Below are 20,949 nucleotides of genomic sequence, written 5' to 3'. Positions count from 1 at the left end.
AGCTTGGTAAGCTTGTAACACAGCCATTGTGTGCAAGGCTCCACCGGCTTGACCTGCCGTTACATACGCCCTGCCATCCAGGCGCAGTCTGTCCCACGATCTCACTAACCCAGTGTGGAGGTTGGGAAGAAAGGGGAGACTCCTGGGGGAGGGGAGGTTATGACCAGCCAGAAAGCACTCGTCTAATCCGCCACTTGCAGGCATCTGCCTTTCATGTGAACAGACTAAGTCAAGCCTTTTAGTGTCGCGCGCCATACTCCCAGCATTTCCCCATATGCGGGGCTGGAGTTAGGTTGGGAGAATTCAGTGCTCACACTATCATAGCCAACCACATCCACACCCTGACTCTCACTAGATAAGCCCAATATAGCACTATCCATGAGATCCGATAACCCAAGAGAAAGAGCATCTGGATCCCACCAAGCACTCGAGCTTGCAGCGGAAGCTTTCAAAAGGTCTATACCCTTTTCACACTTTTCTGCAAGGGTTAGAGGGACAAAAGCGAACAGAGCCTTCTCATTGGAAGTTCTCACAACGAGTGCATTCAGAGCCCTCGAGCACCGAACGTGCAAGCTCTCCACCAAGACACATAACTCATAGATCGAGTGTGTTCTTGCATGTCCGAAACCTCAGACACGGAAGCACACACTTTCTAAAATGCTCACTTGCCTTGGTTTCTTCATAACGCCTTCACACGCACTGTCAAACAAACAGCTCCTGAAGACAACAAAAGTTGGTGATGTGTTCGGCAGGTGCCCTCTTATACTTCTGGGTGCCGGCCTGTGATGTCACGGGCTATGTGGGCCAATTGGATTGGAGTTGTTTCACACGTGCTTCCCAAAGTGTCCGCTAGAGGATGCAGCGCAAGTTCCCTAGAAGGGGAACAGTATTTTGTCCGATATAAAAGGTCGATTACGTACCAGATTTCATATTTTTTTGGCCTCTATCAAAACGCAGATTGACTCTTTTAACTGAAAACTGAAACTTAACTTTTCTATCTCCCGCCAGCTTATTAGCATGATCACAATAACCTGTTATTTTACTTTTGCTCTGAATACATTAACAGGCCTTTTAGTAGCTGTTAGTCCTGCTAAGAAGCAGCGGTGATGCAATATACGCATGACACCTCTACCTTTTTGGGGAAAAAGCAACGGGGGAGCTGTTGACGTGAAAAGTATTATCCAAAATAGACAGGTCAAGTATAGTTTTGTCTGACTGACGGGTCTCTCGATTCTGCTTGCCATTGCGTCTGCTGAGCTGATTGTGTTAAGAGAGTCTGTGTTTTATGTCCTTGAGGCCTTGAAATCGTTTTATTCCTCTAGTGAAACCTTGAGCCCTGATAAGAGTTATGTGCAATCAAGGGCATGAGATAAGTAAATAATGTCCTTGAAAATAAGGAAAGGCTTTCAGAACTGTAATCACTCAACAGCTTGTTTTTTGTGTGTGTTTTTTGTTGTTGTTGATGTTTTGTAAATTGTTGTTAAAATGTTTTTAATTCCAATGCTGTTGAAACAAATATGTGGCAAATATCATTAACACAGTTTTGGATGGACCACCTGTCCAAGGGTAATTATTTATACAGTGGCTACAAAAAATATTTGAACACATAAGACACACTCAAACATTATGTTTACACGTGTTAATTAATTAAGAAATAGTAGTATAATAATATACAGTATACATAATAATAATATATATTTTATTTTTATAATATTAATAATATTAATATGGCAATACCAATATTTAATATTATAATTAATAATATAAAAAATATATATAATAATATATGAAAATGGTTTCAATTTGATGTCTAATAATAATAATTATTATTAATTTGAATTTACTTTAGTCATGTTAAACCAGACTTTTATTTTGGCAGGTTTTAGGGAAAGCCTTTGATTCTGAAGAGTAGAATAGTTCTGAATTTGATTAATTGTACAGCTTTTTTTATTATTATTTATCAATCCAAATTTAGCAAAAATCCAAAAATATTCAGCATTGTGCAGTCATTTCTGTCCATGTTTTCCATAGATTTTCACATTTTTGATAAATAATAATAATTTGTTTTATTGTAATCCTACTATTGTTTTAATTAATAATTTAATAATAATAATAATAATATAAAATATTTCGATTTGATGTTTAAATATTATTCTTATTATTTTATTATTTATTTATTTTTAATTTAAATTAGTCAAGTTAAACTTTTATTTTTGCACGCTGTAGTGAATGCCTTTGATTCTGAATAGTAGAATAGTTTTGAATTGAATTAGTTGTATTCATAAAATTCTGCATTGTGCAGTCAATTCCATGCACAATTCCGTCTACGTATTCCACATCAATTAAATCATATGACCCTACAGTAGGCAATGTTTACAGGACAATGTTTACAGGACAAATTATTCATTGCTACTTAATACTTCAGGTAAGGGGTTTGTTCTGGTCTTTCCTTAGAAAATACCACCATATATTTAGCATGCTTTGCGAGCAAAAAATAAAAATAAAATAAAAATAAATGATAATAATAATAATAATAATAATTGATAAAAAAAATCATACTTTTTTTTAGCACTTTGACATGTTTTGGGGCTTCTGTATGCATGTCCAGATGCATTTCTAGTAGCTTACACAACCTTCCTTTAAAGATCCAGCCCTTAGATGAGCTCATCACAGCAGAGGGTAGGAAATATGACAGCCTCCACTCCAACCGAGAGGCTTCACGAGCGCTAACAAGCTCCACACTCACATCATTAGACCTGTACTGTAAGAGATGAATCAAGCAGCGCTTCACAATTACAAACTCTGAGAGCACGGTGACCCTCTCTCAAAAACAAACCTAAGGGATAATTATCCGAGTGCAAAGGCTCCAAACTCTTAATCGAAACATGGCCCAGAAATGTGAGACATAATGTGATTTAATTACTTGCAATTTGCATCGCTATTTTTAGCAGTGCATTGGAAAATTTGATTGTTGTTTGAAATTAAAGGTGTAATGAATGTTATTTGTTAAATATTTACTGTACCTTTGGAATTATTGCTGTAATATCTGAATTTGTTTCTTTGTGGGATTTGGAGAAATTTAGCATTATATCACTTGCTCAGCAATGGTTCCTCTGCAGTGAATGGGTGCCGCCAGAATGAGAGTCCAAACAACTGATAAAAACATCACAATAATCCTCAAGTAATCCACACCACTCCAGTCCATCAGTTAATGTCTTGTGAAGTGAAAAGCTGCATGTTTGTAAGAAACAAATCCATCATTAAGATGTTTTTAGCTTTAAACTATTGCTTCTGGCCAAAATACCAGTCCATAATAACGCTTCCTCCAGTGAAAAAGTTCATCCCCTGTTGTCCTCTCACATCAAAGTCCACCAACATATTTGTTTACAACTGTTCTGGACTATTTTGGCTTGTAAACAGTGCTTGATCTGTGCATACTTCTCTCCTGATTCAGACAAGACCACTTTTTCACTGGAGAAAGTAATATTATGGATCGAGGATTCATACTTTAGATGGAAACAATGGTTTGGACATAAAAAGTGTCACGAATCCGGTCTATAAACTTCCGTTCACTCACCCCCAGAGGTCACCCGCTCTCCACATGGACTCTCGCACTACACAGACTGTTACACATCACCCTGGACTACATTTCCCATGCTCCATTGCACTAATCACAAGCTCACCTGAAACCAATCACACACAGCTGCTACCAATAAAACACACTATATAAATCAGTCTCACACCACCATTCAAGGCTGAGTATTGTCTGCGTTTATCGCTTTCCAACACTCTAAAAAAATGCTGGGTTGTTTCAACCCAATGTTGGGTTAAGTTTTGGTTACATTTTTAAATGAGCTTTTTAACCCAACAGTTGGGTTAGTCCATATTTGACCCAACATAGGGTTGAAACAACCCAGCATTTTTTATGCACTTGATAGCACTTTAGCACTTTATATGCACATGATAGCACTTTACAGCGCCATTTCCCTGTCCTAGTTTCTAGTAGTGATGGAAAAATTAAGCTTTGTGAAGCACCGAGGCTTTCCCCTCAACTGTATAGTAAAAAGGTTCATTACTCGAAGCTTTTCAAGACGGTGCAGACTAATGACATCTTGTGGTCAAAAGGTGGAAAAAGCTGCCTTTGCGTCCCAGACGACCCTGCCATTTTTGGACGGTTTCAGATAATAAATTAGTTTGTGCTATGAAAACCTGTATAAAGCAAAGAAAATATGGAGTCCATATAAATAAGTCTTGAAGCTTTGTGAAGCACCGAGGCTGTATAAAGCAAAGAAAATATGGAGTCCATATAGATAAGTTTTCATGTCAGTCATTGTATTACACAATATGAATACATGAGTCTGTGAATACATTTGCGGAGAATAGGCAAGGCTGTAGGCATATATAGGCTATCATCAAAATAACCGAAGATTATCATAGAATGGTCAGTTAAAGTGTCTGAACCAGGAGAGTCCATATAAATAAGTCTTCATGTCAGTCACTGTATCACACAATATGATTACATGAGTCTGTGAATACATTTGCGGAGAATAGGCAAGGCTGTAGGCATATATAGGCTATCATCAAAATAACCGAAGATTATCATAGAATGGTCAGTTAAAGTGTCTGAACCAGGAATTTATACAAAATGAACATGCACAAAACTACACATGCAAATATTTATTTGTATTATGATTTTTTCTTTTCAAAGAAGTGAGTGACACCTGAAACTGCGCAAGTGGTTCGCATTATTTGAATCAGAATACGAAGCAGTCACGTGGTTGTGTGCGAAAACGAAGCTTCGGACGTCACAGATCACGTGGTTTTGGCAAAATGAATCAAGCTCCAGTACAGTGCTTCACTGTGAGATGTTTCGAAGCCTCGGTGTTGAACGTCACATCACTAGTTTCTAGTTCCTAGTCTCAGTTCCTAGTTCTAGTCTTAGTCTAGTCTCGTTGTGTCTCCTGATTTCCTGGTTTCTGATTCTTGCCTGCATATCTTGGATTTACCTTTTGCCTTGCCGTTTCGGACTGTGTTTGCCCCTCGCCTGGACTATTGCTCACGTTTACGGATTACCTCTCTTGTCAAGCCCTCTGGATAACGTTCGCTGTCGTCTGACTCAAGCCCGTTTTGGATTGCTCTTTTGTCTTGCCTGTGCCATACCTGTTTGCTGTTGTTCGACCCTGCCTGTGTTTTTTGACCATGTTTATTAATAAAAGTTTGCATATGGATCCACACGCCTCTCATCTCGTCAGCTCCGTTACAAAAAGTATTAATGATGGATGTGTTTCTTACAAACGCACAGCTTTTCACTTTACAAGACATTAACTGATGGACTGGAGTGATGTGGATTATTGTGATGTTGTTATCAGCTGTTTGGACTCTCATTCTGACGGCACCCATTCACTGCAGAGGATCCATTGGTGAGCAATTGATGTGATGCTACATTTCTACAAATCTGTTCCGAAGTTTCATATAAGGATATGGCAGAAATAGTACGAGTAATATAGTTGTATGCTACTCTGAATAGTATGATTTTACATGGTTTAAGTGCTAAAATAATGGAGGCCAATTGTCTGATCGTTTCAGATTTGTGGTCTTTGCTGGATTAGCTTTTATCTGCTTTGTCTCAGAATAGAAGTGCTTTGCTGATGTACAACTTCCTTGAGGCTTATCAAACCTTACACTTTATGCAAATTTTCCACAGAATAACCAAGTTTATTAATTTTGTCCAGTATGCATGAATATTCTGTTCTGAATGGTTGTTAATGTGTTGCTATATGGTTGCAAGCAAACTACTAATTAACGTGAAATGATGATTAATTCCTCCTGTGCATCTCAATTTCAGAGTTTTAAACTACATCTCACTGAAAACCATCAGCACTCACAGTTTTGATGGCCTGAAGGGAGTAAAAAGAATGTGAGTAGTCACTGTTTTTAAAAATGACAACCGATAACCAGATGTTTAGCATGTCTAGTGAAGGGTTACGCCATCCATCATCACTCCTCTTCAAGCCAACAGGCTCATTTCCACATCATTTGATCTGTGAAGAAAATCTTTGATGTTCACACCCCGTTTTACAGAGTCGAAGAAGCTTTCCATGCCAATTTTCTTTGAAGCCCTTAGAAAAAGCTCAGGACATCCAAGTTGGGAGGAACAGTTTGCACAGAATAGATTCTTTTTTGGCCTGAATAGGGGGCATTAAAAGGAACAGCCTTTTGTCTATGAAAGTTTTAATATCACACTTAGAATCCAGTGGATTTTGTAAAGAATCTTACTTTCATTTGTCCAAAAAAAGCATCTCTTTCCCTCGAAATGGCTTCAAATAAAAATTCCTATTTGAACTAACCTTTATAAACCGTTTTTAAAATGCAGAACTTTATAAAGCAACCACAACATAAACAAAAACCTGAATTAGAATGCAATGTGATTAGACATGTTTAAATAAATGACCATAACAGAGATGATGGTGAAAGCTGTTTTTCTTTTATTAATAAGTAGTTGATGCAGAAGTATTTTGGCCAAATGCACTGCTTCAGTAAATGTCTGTTTTTGCTTTTTGTCATTTATGTGAACATTTTATGAACAAGAAATATGTCTAATAAAAACCACTGTTTGGAATAAAGACTAGACGGAGTTACAGACAGATTAGCAGGCGGTCTACGTTATGCTTCACAATTTTTCTCATTCAGGGAAATGTAATCTCATTAGTATTCGTAAGTATTTGTATGTGAAGTACAATTGTAGCACATGTACCACTCAGAGTTTATGGGATATTATGGGAGTTTATGAGAATTAATATTTATGGGAGTTTATGGGATATTAAATTCATAGGTTGATTTTAGTGACATACAGTAAATGGCAATGACATAAATTAAATATGTTTAACAGCATCATATTTGTTTAATGCATGCATTTAGGTAATTCAGCATTACAGCAATTATGTTCAGTTCTATGATTTCTAAAGACTGGGCAGACATATTTTGATTATTCACGAGCACACGTTAAAAAAATTTCTCAAAGTTTCTCCATCATTTACATCATGTTAATGAGAGTCACGATATTTCAGAAACAAATTCCAGTTCCAACTGGTTTTATACTATAGCTGCTGTCAGTCAGTGCATTGATATTGTATATTTTAAATTACATTCAAATGTACATTTATATTTACATTTAGTCATTTAGCAGACGCTTTTATCCAAAGCGACTTACAAATGAGGACAATAGAAGCAATCAAAACTAACAAAAGAGCAACAATATATGAGTGCAAATGACAAGTCTTGGTTAGCCAAATGCAGTACACGTAGCAAGGTATATATATATATATATATTCATTTGCACTTATATATTGTTGCTCTTTTGTGTGTGTGTGTATATATATATATATATACACACACACACACAAACACACACACACACAAAGAAAAACAAGTAGATAGAATAGAAAAAATAGAATAGAAAAATATAAATAAATAAAAAAATTTAAATAAAAAAAAGATAAATGTAGACAAAGTAGAATTAAAATAGAATAGAAAGTGCTAGAGTTAGAGGGTCAAATAAAGGTTAAAGGTTAACATACAAAATTTTATCTATCAAAGTTTAAATGCCAAAGTCAACATGAATTCAAATTTAACCTGTACTTTTTTTACATTCCTCATCGTGTTTTGGGACACATTTTACCTATTATTTTTCTTGTTCTTGTTTTTGGATCCAGAGAAATCGCCCAGAGCATATCAGTGGAAACCATAGAGACGGAAGCATTTAACAATCTTCTGAATGTCTCCGAGATGTAAGAAACCACTCAAGGAACAATGCTAGTGATTCACAGATCATTTAATGACTGTATTTAATTGCTTGTCGTAATTAAAACAGACTGGAACAGAAAGTTCTTTTCACAAAAATCTGTCATTTGTTTGTGATTTCTCGTGTGTCACAGCTCAATCCAGAACACACGGAGCCTCGTTCACATTCACGAATGGGCGTTCAACCACCTTCCCAAGCTGAGATATCTGTAAGCAGTTCCTCCCTAAATATCAACTTCTCAGACATTGAGACATTGTTAAGCTTTCTTTATTAAAATCTCTGCTGTTAAAATCTTTAAAGTTTCCATTTGCTCTGTAATAATATCATTGATATCTAGAAAAAACTACTTAGATATTAGAGATAAATTGATCTTGTTTATGTTTTCATTTTTCTACTGGTTGTTTTATAAATAAATAAATTATATATATACATATGTATATATATATATATATATATATATATGATATTTTTATATTTCAATGTATGTTTTCCATATGTTTCCATGTTTCATTTATATATATATATATATGAAACATTTTATATAATTCTTGTGTACATTTTAGGAATACTGTGACTTTCATATATACATATATGACAAATATATACAACTGAGATATCATAGATGAACTGAGATAAATTGATCTTGTTTATGTTTTTCTTTTTCTACTGGTTGTTATCCATATTTGATATATTTCAGTAGTAGCTTTTTGTTTTCTAAAAATAATTTTAAAAAGTAAAAAAAAGGTATATATTTGTCATTTTATATTTCTATATTTTCTATATTTAGAGTTTTTATATAGTTTTATATGTATAGCTTATATATAAAATTGTAATTACATATGTGACCCTGGACCACAAAACCAGTCATAAGGGTAAATTTTTCAAAACTGAGATGTATACATCATCTGAAAGCTGAATAAATAATCTTTCCATTGATGTATGGTTTGTTAGGATAGGACAATATTTGGCCGAGATACAACTGTTTGAATATCTGGAATCTGAGGGTGCAAAAAAAATATATATATAAATATTGAGAAAATCACCTTTAAAGTTGTCCAAATGAAGTTCTTAGCAATGCATATTACTAATCAAAAATTAAGTTTTGATATATTTTACGGTAGGAAATTTACAAAATATCTTCATGGAACATGATCTTTACTTAAGAAAAAGCAATAATTTTGACCCATACAATATATTTTTGGCTATTGATACAAATATATCCCAGCGACTTAACACTGCTTTTGTGCTCCAGGGTCACATATAAAGAATGTTATATATGAAATTATAAATAATTTTTGGGTAACTTTTAGGAATACTGTGACTTACACACACACACAGACACACACGTATATATTCTCAAAATTTGAACATAGTATAACAGGCTTCAATCTCTATGTGGCAATATGTTTTGTTGGTTCCATTTTCTTGTATCAGCAAAAACCAAAGTCCTATTGTTTTTAATTTTTTTATGTCTACAGGAGCATTTCCAACACTGGCATAAGTGTATTCCCTGACCTGACCTCCATCTTCTCCCTGGAGTCCGATTTCATTCTGTGAGTTTTACCCTGCTGCTGTTATATCTGTGTGAGAGATGTGGTAAGTGAGATTGAATGATGGCAAGTAATAGTGAAGCTGTAATGCGGGGGATGCTACTGTCTTTAATCTTTCTCAAGCTGACAGAAAATGGAGTGTTATGAAAGATATACAGATATACAGAACACTGGCTGAGAAGAGAGCACAGGCGTATTATATTAGGAGACTTTGTCCATGAGATTAATCTTGTCAGCAAAAGGGCTTATTGTTTCCATTACTGAAGTGGTTTTGTTCTTTTTTAGGTATATTTGTGATAATCTCAACCTGCGTTTAGTCCCAACAAATGCTTTCATCGGAATGACGAGTGAATTCATCACAATGCAAGTATCTCACAAATTATGGATTCAGGGCTGTAATCTCCATAGATCAGGAATTCTACAAATTTTTATTTATATTTCAATAATTTCAGAATACATTCACGTGTTCACAGTTCTCTAATGTTGGTAACTGGTTACATGACATACACGTTCACAAGTTTGGGGTCAGTAAGGTTTTTTTTTTTTAAAGAAATTAATACTTTTATTCAGCAAAGACACATTGAAATGATCAAAAGTGTCAATAAAGAGTCAATAAAGTCATTTATAATGCAACAAAATATTTCATGTTTCAAGTTTCCACAAACAATATGAATCAGCACAACTGTTTTCAACATTGATAATAATATTTCTTGAGCAGCAAATCAGCATATTAGAATGATTTCTGAAGGATCATGTGACACTGAAGACTAATGATGCTGAAAATTCAGCTTTGCATCATAGGAATAAATTACATTTTAAAATATATTCAAATAGAAAACACAAAAAATAAATTGTAATAATATTTCATAATATATTCTGTTTAAACATAATATTTACTGTCTTTTGCAAACCCCAAACTGGGACATTGACATTGAAGGGTATGTATTCCTCTCAATATTCACATTAACAATTGATCAATATAGGTGTTCCAGTGGCCAATTAATCTATCATAATGTATATGTCCAAGGGGTCAAATCTTTACTTTTCATTTTGCCTTAAATTAGTTTTTATGACCATTGTCCACCCTCTCTGACCCTAAAAAATAAATGGGCCATTTTGCTGCTATGCCTTAAAGGGATAGTTCACCCAAAAATGAACATTTGATGTTTATCTGCTTACCCCCAGGGCATCCAAGATGTAGGTGACTTTGTTTCTTCAGTAGAACCCAAATTATGATTTTTAAGTCCAGCCGTTGCAGTCTATCTGTCGTATAATGCATGGCAATGGTAACAAAATCTATGAGAGTAAAAAAAACATGCAGACAAATCCAAATTAAACCCTGCGTCTCGTGATGACACACTGATGTCCTAAGACACGAAACGATCAGTTTGTGCGAGAAACCGAATAGTATTTATATAATTGTTTTACCTGTAATACACCACTATGTCCAACTTCCTTGAGCGTGCGCACAGCATCCGGTGCGTGAGGTGTGTGCGTGCTCTGGCGTAGTTTACACAAGTGCCGGAAGTGATCTCTCATGCGTATACTTCACTCATTGTTTACACAGTCATTGTTGGTATGACGGCGTAATCAAAATGACGACGTAATCAAAATGATACTTACTTGTGCTTATCCGGATTGTTCAAACCGACTTAAAACTAAAAGATTACTGTGATAAAGTTCGTTTTAGGGTAAAGGAAGAAGTCGGAGTCGGCGTGACTGAGGCTCGTGGAATTTATTTAGCTCTCCCAAAATCATAAGCATAGGCGTGATCACACGCATCAAACAACATAAACTCAGAGCACGTTGGCTGTATTCTCGGTCACTTGGGCCACGAGTCCTCAGTCGGTCTCTCTCTCCCCTGCTTCCGCTCCGCCGTGGCCTTTTACGGTCTCCCCACGCCAATCACTGTAAATAGAAGCAGGTGAATGTCATTCTGCACTTGACCTACTTACTCACCGCTCGTCTCCGACTGCTCCCTCCTGCTGCTCCCTCCCGCTGCAAACCCCGCTAAACCATGCCCCCCTCGCCACAATAACGTTCTCTCGCGCGAACTCATTCGGGAGTGGTGACTTTCCACTAACTGTTGGAGTTAAAAATCATCAAATGTGTTCTACTGAAGAAACAAAGTCACCGAAATTTTGGACGCCCTGGGGGTAAGCAGATAAACATCAAATTTTCATTTTTGGGTGAACTATCCCTTTAAAGCAGCACTATGTAACTTTTGGCGCTCTAGTGGTTAATAAACAGAACTGCACACATCCCGGGGAAGAACATTCCAACCGGAGCTACTTCTCTTAGTTTATGTCTATGGCGATTCATGCAGTCATGCGGTGATGACCCGACCAGGCTACAATAGTCCAAATATAAGTACTTATTATAAGTGTACCGTAGTGAGTCGGAATAAGAGAAAAACGCGGTTTGGAAGATGAATTCATGATGTACTCGCTCATTATATACATTTTGCAAATTTTGAACACAGAAAAAGTTACAGTGCTGCTTTAAAATCAACTATGTAAAAAGCCCCTTTGAAATGAATGGCTTTTGCAGCTCTTATTTGTGAGTTGAGGATTTGCTTTTTGATCCAGTTTAGTTTTTAACCGCCTCATCCTTTAATCAATAAATGCCCTTTTTGGACAGACTCCCCATGCTGTTAATCAAATCTTTGCTTAGTCTACGTAAGTGTACGAGACACACAGCCTTCAATCTCTGTGTCTGTATGCAAACAAGATAGCAAAGCTTTTAATCACAAGCACTTCCTGTTGCATGCATACTTTTATATAAATATCAGTGTTGTGTTAGGCAACAGGTTTTAAACCAGAGAATTATGTACTTGAACACAATAGTGGTAAGTACCATAGTATTTGGACTTTAAGTCATCCCTAGTGATAATAAATATACTAAAATGTATTTGAAATACATTTGTTTCATGCTAAGTATACTACAAATACATTAACATATTTATGTACTTAATAAAAATACAGTGCAATTGTACTTTTAGTATACTAAACTAGTATGCTAAACTGGAACAACTAATTTTATTCACAATTTTATTGTGCGGAAGTAGCACTGAAGTCAAACTAAAGATGTACTGAAGTATATTTGATTGTGCTAAAGTGGAGCTATTGCAAGTATACTTTAGGTACACATCTTGCATTAAAGACTGATATTATTCAAAGATCATACAATCCTCCTCAATAGTGACATTGAAACACATTTTAGGAAACATTATGAAATGTGCATTGTGCACAATTAGTACTCCAAGTACAGTTTAATTCTAATTTTTATATTAGTAAGTCTCGAGGCAATATGTCAGTAAATATGTTAATAGATTTGAACTATACTTAGTATGAAATAAATGTATTTCTTCTTTTTTTACTCAGGATTATCTGCTATTTATATTTTTTCCTCCTTTTTTTGTCTTCTCAGGAATCTCTTTAACAATGGATTTCAAGAAATAGAAAGCCATGCCTTCAATGGAACTAAAATAGATAAACTGTAAATATTGACAAATGATGGATACACTAATCTCCTTTCAGTTCTGCTTTATTCATGTTGTTTATCTACAGTATTGTGCTTTACACTGTAAAAAATAGTTTTGTTGTAAACAAGATTATTGCAGAAAATACTATTCTATACTATAATACTATACTATAATGCTACTATTTTATATATATTATTTGTGGAATTTACTAGCCATTTCTGAGTGAAAATAGTTTTAAAGTAAATCTGACACATCAGTGTAAAATCACAGTATAATCTGTTTGTTTTGCAGGGTATTAAAGAACAACAAATATCTGCGTGTGATTCATGAAGACGCTTTCGAAGGAGCGTTTGGCCCCACTATGCTGTAAGTGATATGACGCTGAAATACTGTTGCCGAGACTTTCCTTTTCTCTTGCAAATTCACTGTGAAGAGCTCATTTTGCCTTTCCTCTTCTCTGGAAGAAAAGTGCTTTGTGTCGAGTCTTATCAGATGTCGGTGTGAATGAGTAAAGATGGTGCATTACCTTACTAGTCTGAGCAAGAGTATTACCACACATGCTTTTAACTTTCAAGAAAACCTGAAGACCTTGCTTGGCTGGTTCGGGTGTGATTGATTGCAGGAGCATAAAGAAGCAGGATTGAGCACCTCCCAGGGGATGTCCAAATTCACATATATAATTGAAAGATTTTCATTCACTGATGACGGGAAGAGCACATGCTGAATGTACAGGTTTAATTTGGCAAATGGCTCAAGTTTGTCATCTTGAAAATGCATCGTTGCATTTTTAGCAACAACAAAAATTTTATAAACTCAGAATTTTGAGAAAATTCAGAATTGCTGGATAGAATTTCAGAACTTCGAGATATAAATGTGCAATTCTGATCAAATTAAGTCAAAATTGTCAAAAAAAAGTCAGAATTGCTATGTTAACTCAGAATTGCGAGAAAAAGAATTCTGAGAAATAAACTGAGAATTGTAAGATATAAACGGAGAATTCTGAAAATAAGTATGAATTGTGAGATATAAACTTCTGAAAAAAGTCAGAACTGTGAGAAAAAGTCAGAATTGCAAGATATAAATGCACAATTCTGAGAAAAAAAAATCTGAATTGTTCGATGTTAACTCAGAATTGTGAGAAAAAAAATCTGAATTGTAAGATATAAATAGAATTGCGAGAAAAAGAATTGTAAGATATAAGCTCAGAATTGTAATATATAAACTGAGAATTCTGAAAATAAGTATGAATTGTGAGATAAACTCATAGCTGTTAGACGTAAATTTGCAATTCTGAGAAAAAAAATCTGAATTGTAAGATATAAGCTCAGAATTGTAATATATAAACTGAGAATTCTGAAAATAAGTATGAATTGTGAGATAAACTCATAGCTGTTAGACGTAAATTTGCAATTCTCAAAAAAATGTTCACATTTTTGTGAGAAAGTTTAGAATTGCTGGATATAAATTCTGAACAGCGAGATATAAATTTGCAATTCTGAGAAAAAAAGTCAGAATTGCGAGAAAAAAAAATCAAAATTGTGATATATAAACTGTGGTATATATATATATATATATATATATATAGGGGAGAGCGGTGGGGCACAAAGTAACAATTTTTGACTTTCTCAGTTTGTGTAAATCCACATGGGGTTCAGAATATATATATTTTTTATCCACAGTAATTTTACACTTTATTTGTCTAGTACAAATATGTCGCTTTGTTTCATGATTACAGTGTATACGTTTTTTGTTAGACGTAAATTTGCAATTCTCAAAAAAAATTTCACATTTTTGTGAGAAAGTTTAGAATTGCTGGATATAAATTCTGAACAGCGAGATATAAATTTGCAATTCTGAGAAAAAAAGTCAGAATTGCAAGAAAAAAAAATCTAAATTGTGATATATAAACTGTGGTATATATATATATATATATATATATATATATATATAGGGGAGAGCGGTGGGGCACAAAGTAACAATTTTTGACTTTCTCAGTTTGTGTAAATCCACATGGGGTTCAGAATATATATATTTTTTATCCACAGTAATTTTACACTTTATTTGTCTAGTACAAATATGTCGCTTTGTTTCATGATTACAGTGTATACGTTTTTCTTTATTCACCCTCAAAAAATGGAAGTGAAATGTGACAACATGCCCCGTAGGTGGGGTACATTGTAACATCTGAGGGGCACGTTGTAACATGACCATATAACAGCTTTAAAATGTTATCTGATCGAATGAAATATACAAGACAAACTAAAATAAAATTATTGTTAGTAAAATTATTTTTTTCAAATAAAATAATGGCGTTTTTTAAGAATAAAATAATCAGATTTTGGAGTTGAGCACATTGCAATCATGCTTGTGACGGCCCGTATAAACGAGCCAAAATGCTTTACATGTCTTGAAATAATCATTTCTAAACATTAAACATTGACTGTAAATCTTTATTCACCTGTTTCTCATTGTTTCTCATTCAAATTCATTAAAGTAAATAGTGTAAATTACATCACTAATGTCATAGAATAGCAGTTACAACATGCCCCATCTGTGCACCTGGAGTTTAAAACCAGTTGCTGTCTTCTGCTAGTTACCGAAGCATTAAAAAAACGATCTAAACTGATAAATAACAGATTGGAGATTAAGATAATAGCAGATTTGTCTCATTTTAAATGATTATTAAAAACAGAGATTAAAAATTTACTTAAGCCAGAATTTAAATTTTACTATGGTAAAATAAATGTCAATTTATCTTCAATTTTTTTATTTATTTTGGCACACTTTTATTTCTATATAATGTTGATATGGTAACTAATAAATACTGTAAATTTTGTTATGCTAGCATGTGTGGAAATATTCAAACCATGTGTGTTACAACTAACCCCGCGTTACTTTGTGCCCTTTTTTGTGACTTTTTCTCCAGGGATGTGTCATCCAAAATAATGGCGTTTTTTAAGAATTACAAATAATCTGATTTTGGAGTTTGTCAATGAGCACATTGCAATCATGCTTGTGACGGCCCGTATAAACGAGCCAAAATGCTTTACATGTCTTGAAATAATAATTTCTAAACATTAAACATTGACTGTAAGTCTTTATTCACCTGTTTCACATTGTTTCTCATTAAAATTCATTAAAGTAAATAGTGTAAATTACATCACTAATGTCATAGAATAGCAGTGTTACAACATGTGTTATCTGCGCACCTGGAGTTTAAAACCAGTTGCTGTCTTCTGCTAGTTACCGAAGCATTAAAAAAACAATAAATAACAGATTGGAGATTAAGATAATAGCAGATTTGTCTCATTTTAAATGATTATTAAAAACAGAGATTAAAAATTTACTTAAGCCAGAATTTAAATTTTACTATGGTAAAATAAATGTCAATTTATCTTCAAATTTTTTATTTATTTTGGCACACTTTTATTTCTATATAATGTTGATATGGTAACTAATAAATACTGTAAATTTTGTTATGCTAGCATGTGTGGAAATATTCAAACCATGTGTGTTACAACTAACCCCGCGTTACTTTGTGCCCTTTTTTATTTGTTTGAGTTATTTTAGAATGAAAATGAGAAACGATGCTTGGTAGCTAGCTGAAATTAAAATAAACGCAAGTTTTTTTATATTGTATTTTATGTTGGGTAACGTTTATTTTATTTATGTTTTATTTAACGATAATAGCCCCATATATACAACTACTTAAGCAAAGTATGGTGTCATATTTTTCACCATACTGTGTCATGACTGTTTTCTCACTGTGTTCATTCTATTCTCAGTCCATCTGACGTCACCTCTGGTGATTCTCTAACACTGGATGGTCCTCTTGCATCTGACATTGTTGGATTCACATCAGCTGAGGACACGTTTGGCAGCATGGACTTCTATTACCCAGAGCTGGACCTGTGTCAGCGCCGACCGGCCCTCCAGTGCAGCCCAGAGGCTGACGCCTTCAACCCCTGCGAAGACATCGCCGGATTTGGCTTCTTGCGAGTGGCTATTTGGTTCATCAACGTTCTGGCCATCGTCGGCAACCTGACAGTGCTGCTTGTGTTATTCACCAGCCGCTGCAAACTGACCGTCCCGAAATTCCTCATGTGCCACCTGGCCTTCGCTGACCTCTGCATCGGCGTGTATCTGCTTATGATCGCCACCGTGGATCTCATGACACGAGGGCATTACAGCCAGCACGCTATCGAGTGGCAAACTGGAGTGGGATGCGGGATCGCCGGGTTTCTGTCCGTGTTTGGCGGTGAACTATCTGTCTATACTCTGTCTACCATTACCGTTGAGCGCTGGCACACGATCACACACGCTCTCCGTCTGGAACGACGTCTGGGATTGAGGCACGCTTCATCGATAATGGTCGTCGGATGGGTGGTTTGTCTAGGAATGGCTCTCCTCCCCTTAATGGGCGTCAGCAGCTACAACAAAGTCAGCATGTGTTTGCCGATGGACATCGAGACGCCTTTATCCCAAGCCTATGTTATACTCCTCCTGCTGTTCAACGTCGGCGCTTTCCTGGTGATTTGCAGCTGCTACGTGTGCATTTACACCGCCGTTCGCAACCCCGAGTTCCCCGGACGCGCCGCCGACGCCAAGATCGCCAAACGCATGGCTGTGCTGATCTTCACCGACTTTCTGTGCATGGCGCCCATTTCGTTTTTCGCCATCTCTGCGGCCTTTAAAGTCCCGCTCATCACGGTGACCAATTCGAAGATCCTCCTTGTGCTTTTCTACCCCATCAACTCATGCGCAAACCCCTTCCTCTACGCCATCTTCACCAGGGCCTTCAGAAAGGACGCATACATCCTTCTGAGCTCCATGGGCTGCTGCGAGAGCAAAGCCAACTTGTACCGAATGAAGACGTACTGCTCGGAGAACATCAACCGAAGCAAGAGCAGCTCCGGCTCCAATGGGAACTCCAAAGCTCCTCGCGCTGTTGTGTGGATGTCCAGCTTTCCTCACGTAACACCTCGACCGCGGATGCAAAGGGTGTAGGGAAACGGACATTCAGACTCATTTAATTCCATTATTTTCTTGGTGTTCTGCCCTTGAACTTTGCTCAATCTTATCTGGGAAGATGATATGGTTTTCAGAGGACAATGCAACTCATTTCCCCTCTTATCTGTCAATGTATTGACTTACAATTCAGAAGACACATGAGTCTTTTGACAGAGAATCTAGATGCATCAAAAAGCCACATTATGTGACAATCTCTACAAGATCGTTCTTACTTTACAGTGAGGTGGGAACCATCAGTCATTTTCAGAAACTCTTCACATGCTACAAGAGCATTTTATCCATTTGTTGCCTGAATTCAATCTGATTACTGTTTTACATAATTGCTGTAAAAAGTTCAATTTGTCAGTTTGAGGTCTTTTAATGTGGAAAAGAGTTTCCTTATTTAAGGTATAGGCCTTAACTAAGCTATATCCTCCTGAGACCCAGCTATGGAGTTTTTGCCTCTGTAGTGGACATTATATTTGAGTGAATTTCTCTGAGACCTCACATGTCACAGTTGTAAGTCTGGAGTCCTGTACAGAGCACATTCAGGGCTTTCCAGAGATACCAAATGATTGGATGTTTCACCATGACCACTCCCTCTCCTTGGTTTTTAAAAATGGCTGACATTAATTTAGTGATAAAATTGTACATCCTTATTGAAATATGATAATATTTTGTAATTATAATTCAAATCTGATTAATTTTCTAATTGTTTGTCATAAATCAACATCTCAGGAAAATGTTATGGGGTTTCAAATCAAAATATGACTTCCTGTTATGAAACAGGACATAATTTCATACATGTCCACTGTAGAGGACACCAGGACTAAAAGCATGTTTATTATACATTTTGGGAGACAAAAGAATTGAATAGGAAAACAAATTACATATCATTATTCTTATGAAATATGAGATATTATTATGAAAATCTGGCCAATTACTACTCCCATTATTACACTTCTTTTTTCAACATGCTGTCCCAACAACACTTTAATATGCAAATGAGATACAGTGTATAGATAACATTGTGCTTAATGGGAAAACCAGTTTATGGAACTTTTACACACATATTGCATAAAGCAAAATTGTATATCAAATCATGTTGTTATATATTTTATAACATAGCTGAGAACCATCCTTAAACAAAGTTAGTTATAAAAAAATCCTGAAACCTAAAAATTGATTGGTGATTTAAAAAAAAAAATCACATTGTTTTCATGTCTACTCTTGTCATTTTAGTTTTAGAAAAACCGAGTCCTGGTGTCCTATACAAAGGACATAGCATAACTTATGAATAAAATATAATTTTTCAATTTTCAATTTTCTTATGCTCTAACCAATGTAATGACATGAAAAAATACTAAATTCACAAAGCTTTTTATTTCTGGTTCTCAGGAGGATATAGAACTTATTCCAGTCTGATTGTCTGAGTTGTTGTTTTATGTAGGCTACTATGGAATAGCGCCACTTTGTGGACAAATTTCAAAACTATTGTTTTGAAAACATGAAGTTTTTTTTTTTTAGTTACTATGTAGTATTTGAGGTCTAATAAAATGCAAGCAAAATGTTTGCAGTCTTGTTTGCAGTCTTTTATGTACTTGAATTCCTAAACTAGACAAGGTTTGTTTTTTTGTTTTTTTTATACTGCCTAGTGTACATTTATTCATTCATATTCGCATTTTTATTTAAATATCCCAGCATTTTTCCCCACATGTTTCAAAGTACCTTCATAGAAAAGCTCAAATATCAGCAACACTGTATGGAATAGCGCCACTTTGTGGACAAATTTCAAAACTATTGTTTTGAAAACATTAAGTTTTTTTTTATAGTTACTATGTAGTATTTGAGGTCTAATAAAATGCAAGCAAAATGTTTGCAGTCTTGTTTGCAGTCTTTTATGTACTTGAATTCCTAAACTAGACAAGGTTTGTTTTTTTGTTTTTTTTATACTGCCTAGTGTACATTTATTCATTCATATTCGCATTTTTATTTAAATATCCCAGCATTTTTCCCCACATGTTTCAAAGTACCTTCATAGAAAAGCTCAAATATCAGCAACACTGTACACTCTAAAAAAATGCTGGGTTAAATACAACCCAGTGCTGGGTAAAATAGGGACAAACCCAGCAATTGGGATGTTTTGACCCAGCGGTTGCCCAACCTTCTGAGTAGTAACCCAACCGCTGGGCCAAAACAACCCAATTGCTGGGTTTGTCCCTATTTTACCCAGCACTGGGTTGTATTTAACCCAGCATTTTTTCCCACATGTTTCAAAGTACCTTCACAGAAAAGCTAAAATATCAGCAACACTGTACACTCTAAAAAATGCTGGGTTAAATACAACCCAGTGCTGGGTAAAATAGGGACAAACCCAGCAATTGGGATGTTTTGACCCAGCGGTTGCCCAACCTTCTGAGTAGTAACCCAACCGCTGGGCCAAAACAACCCAATTGCTGGGTTTGTCCCTATTTTACCCAGCACTGGGTTGTATTTAACCCAGCATTTTTTAGAGTGTATAACACAGCAAGTGGACTACTTGAGACAATAAAATCAATTTTTTTTCTACCGTTAATCATTCAAAATCAACTTTAAAATACTAATCATAAAATGATTAACGAATAGTAAACAAACAAAAACATGACATATTAGGTCATATATTTGTGAGAAGCGTCCCAGACTGCTGGTGTGACGTCATGCGAGGGCCCCAGTTCCTCCAGAGGGAGCTGCACTCATCACAGCGAAGCGCACGCATTCGTTCCTGTGTGAAATGACCCCGAGAAAAGAGCAAAGAAGATGTTATTCGATCTGCACATACTCTGCTTCATGCGAACGTTCGCCTGACACGCTTAGACCAAAGGGAAAAGAATGGAAAGCGCCATGGGGTTTATTTTAGGCAAAAGTTTCTCCGCGATGTTGCGCTTTTTAACTCCACTGCTCGTCGGATTGTTTTCACAGTCAGTCAGAGGGACAACTGGTAAGATGTGCGATTTTCTTAAAAGTTAATGTGATGTTTTGTGCATGCTTTAAAATCAACTGAATCAACAACCGTAGAAAGTCCAGAAAGTGCTGTTAAAGCGTGTGCGTGTGATGGGATTTGTGTC

At 35.6% G+C, this 20,949-nt stretch overlaps 2 protein-coding genes across 2 annotated transcripts in view; both read left to right on the top strand.

Annotated features, from left to right (window-relative positions):
• LOC107585447 (lutropin-choriogonadotropic hormone receptor-like) overlaps positions 1-18,322 on the top strand; it is a gene marked incomplete at its 5' end in the record, with an annotated part of 23,660 nt that extends 5,338 nt beyond the window's left edge. Inside the window, 5 exons of the mRNA XM_016272465.1 lie at positions 9,280-9,354; positions 9,637-9,714; positions 12,781-12,849; positions 13,127-13,201; positions 16,621-18,322. Coding sequence (XP_016127951.1) covers positions 9,280-9,354; positions 9,637-9,714; positions 12,781-12,849; positions 13,127-13,201; positions 16,621-17,842 — 1,519 coding nt within the window. The remainder of the gene's footprint in view (positions 1-9,279; positions 9,355-9,636; positions 9,715-12,780; positions 12,850-13,126; positions 13,202-16,620) is intronic.
• Positions 18,323-20,580: 2,258 nt separating this feature from the next.
• The window catches only part of LOC107585446 (tyrosine-protein kinase Mer-like), a 35,997-nt gene continuing 35,628 nt past the window's right edge, over positions 20,581-20,949 (top strand). The window contains exon 1 of the mRNA XM_016272463.1: positions 20,581-20,822. Within this exon, the coding sequence (XP_016127949.1) occupies positions 20,714-20,822 (109 nt within the window). The 5' untranslated portion in view covers positions 20,581-20,713. The remainder of the gene's footprint in view (positions 20,823-20,949) is intronic.

This window comes from Sinocyclocheilus grahami, unplaced genomic scaffold (assembly GCF_001515645.1).
Source record: "Sinocyclocheilus grahami isolate Dianchi unplaced genomic scaffold, SAMN03320097.WGS_v1.1 scaffold70.1, whole genome shotgun sequence".
In the NCBI taxonomy this organism is placed as follows: domain Eukaryota; kingdom Metazoa; phylum Chordata; class Actinopteri; order Cypriniformes; family Cyprinidae; genus Sinocyclocheilus; species Sinocyclocheilus grahami.
Note: the sequence above shows the minus strand (reverse complement) of the source record. Positions and strands in the feature narration are given on the sequence as shown.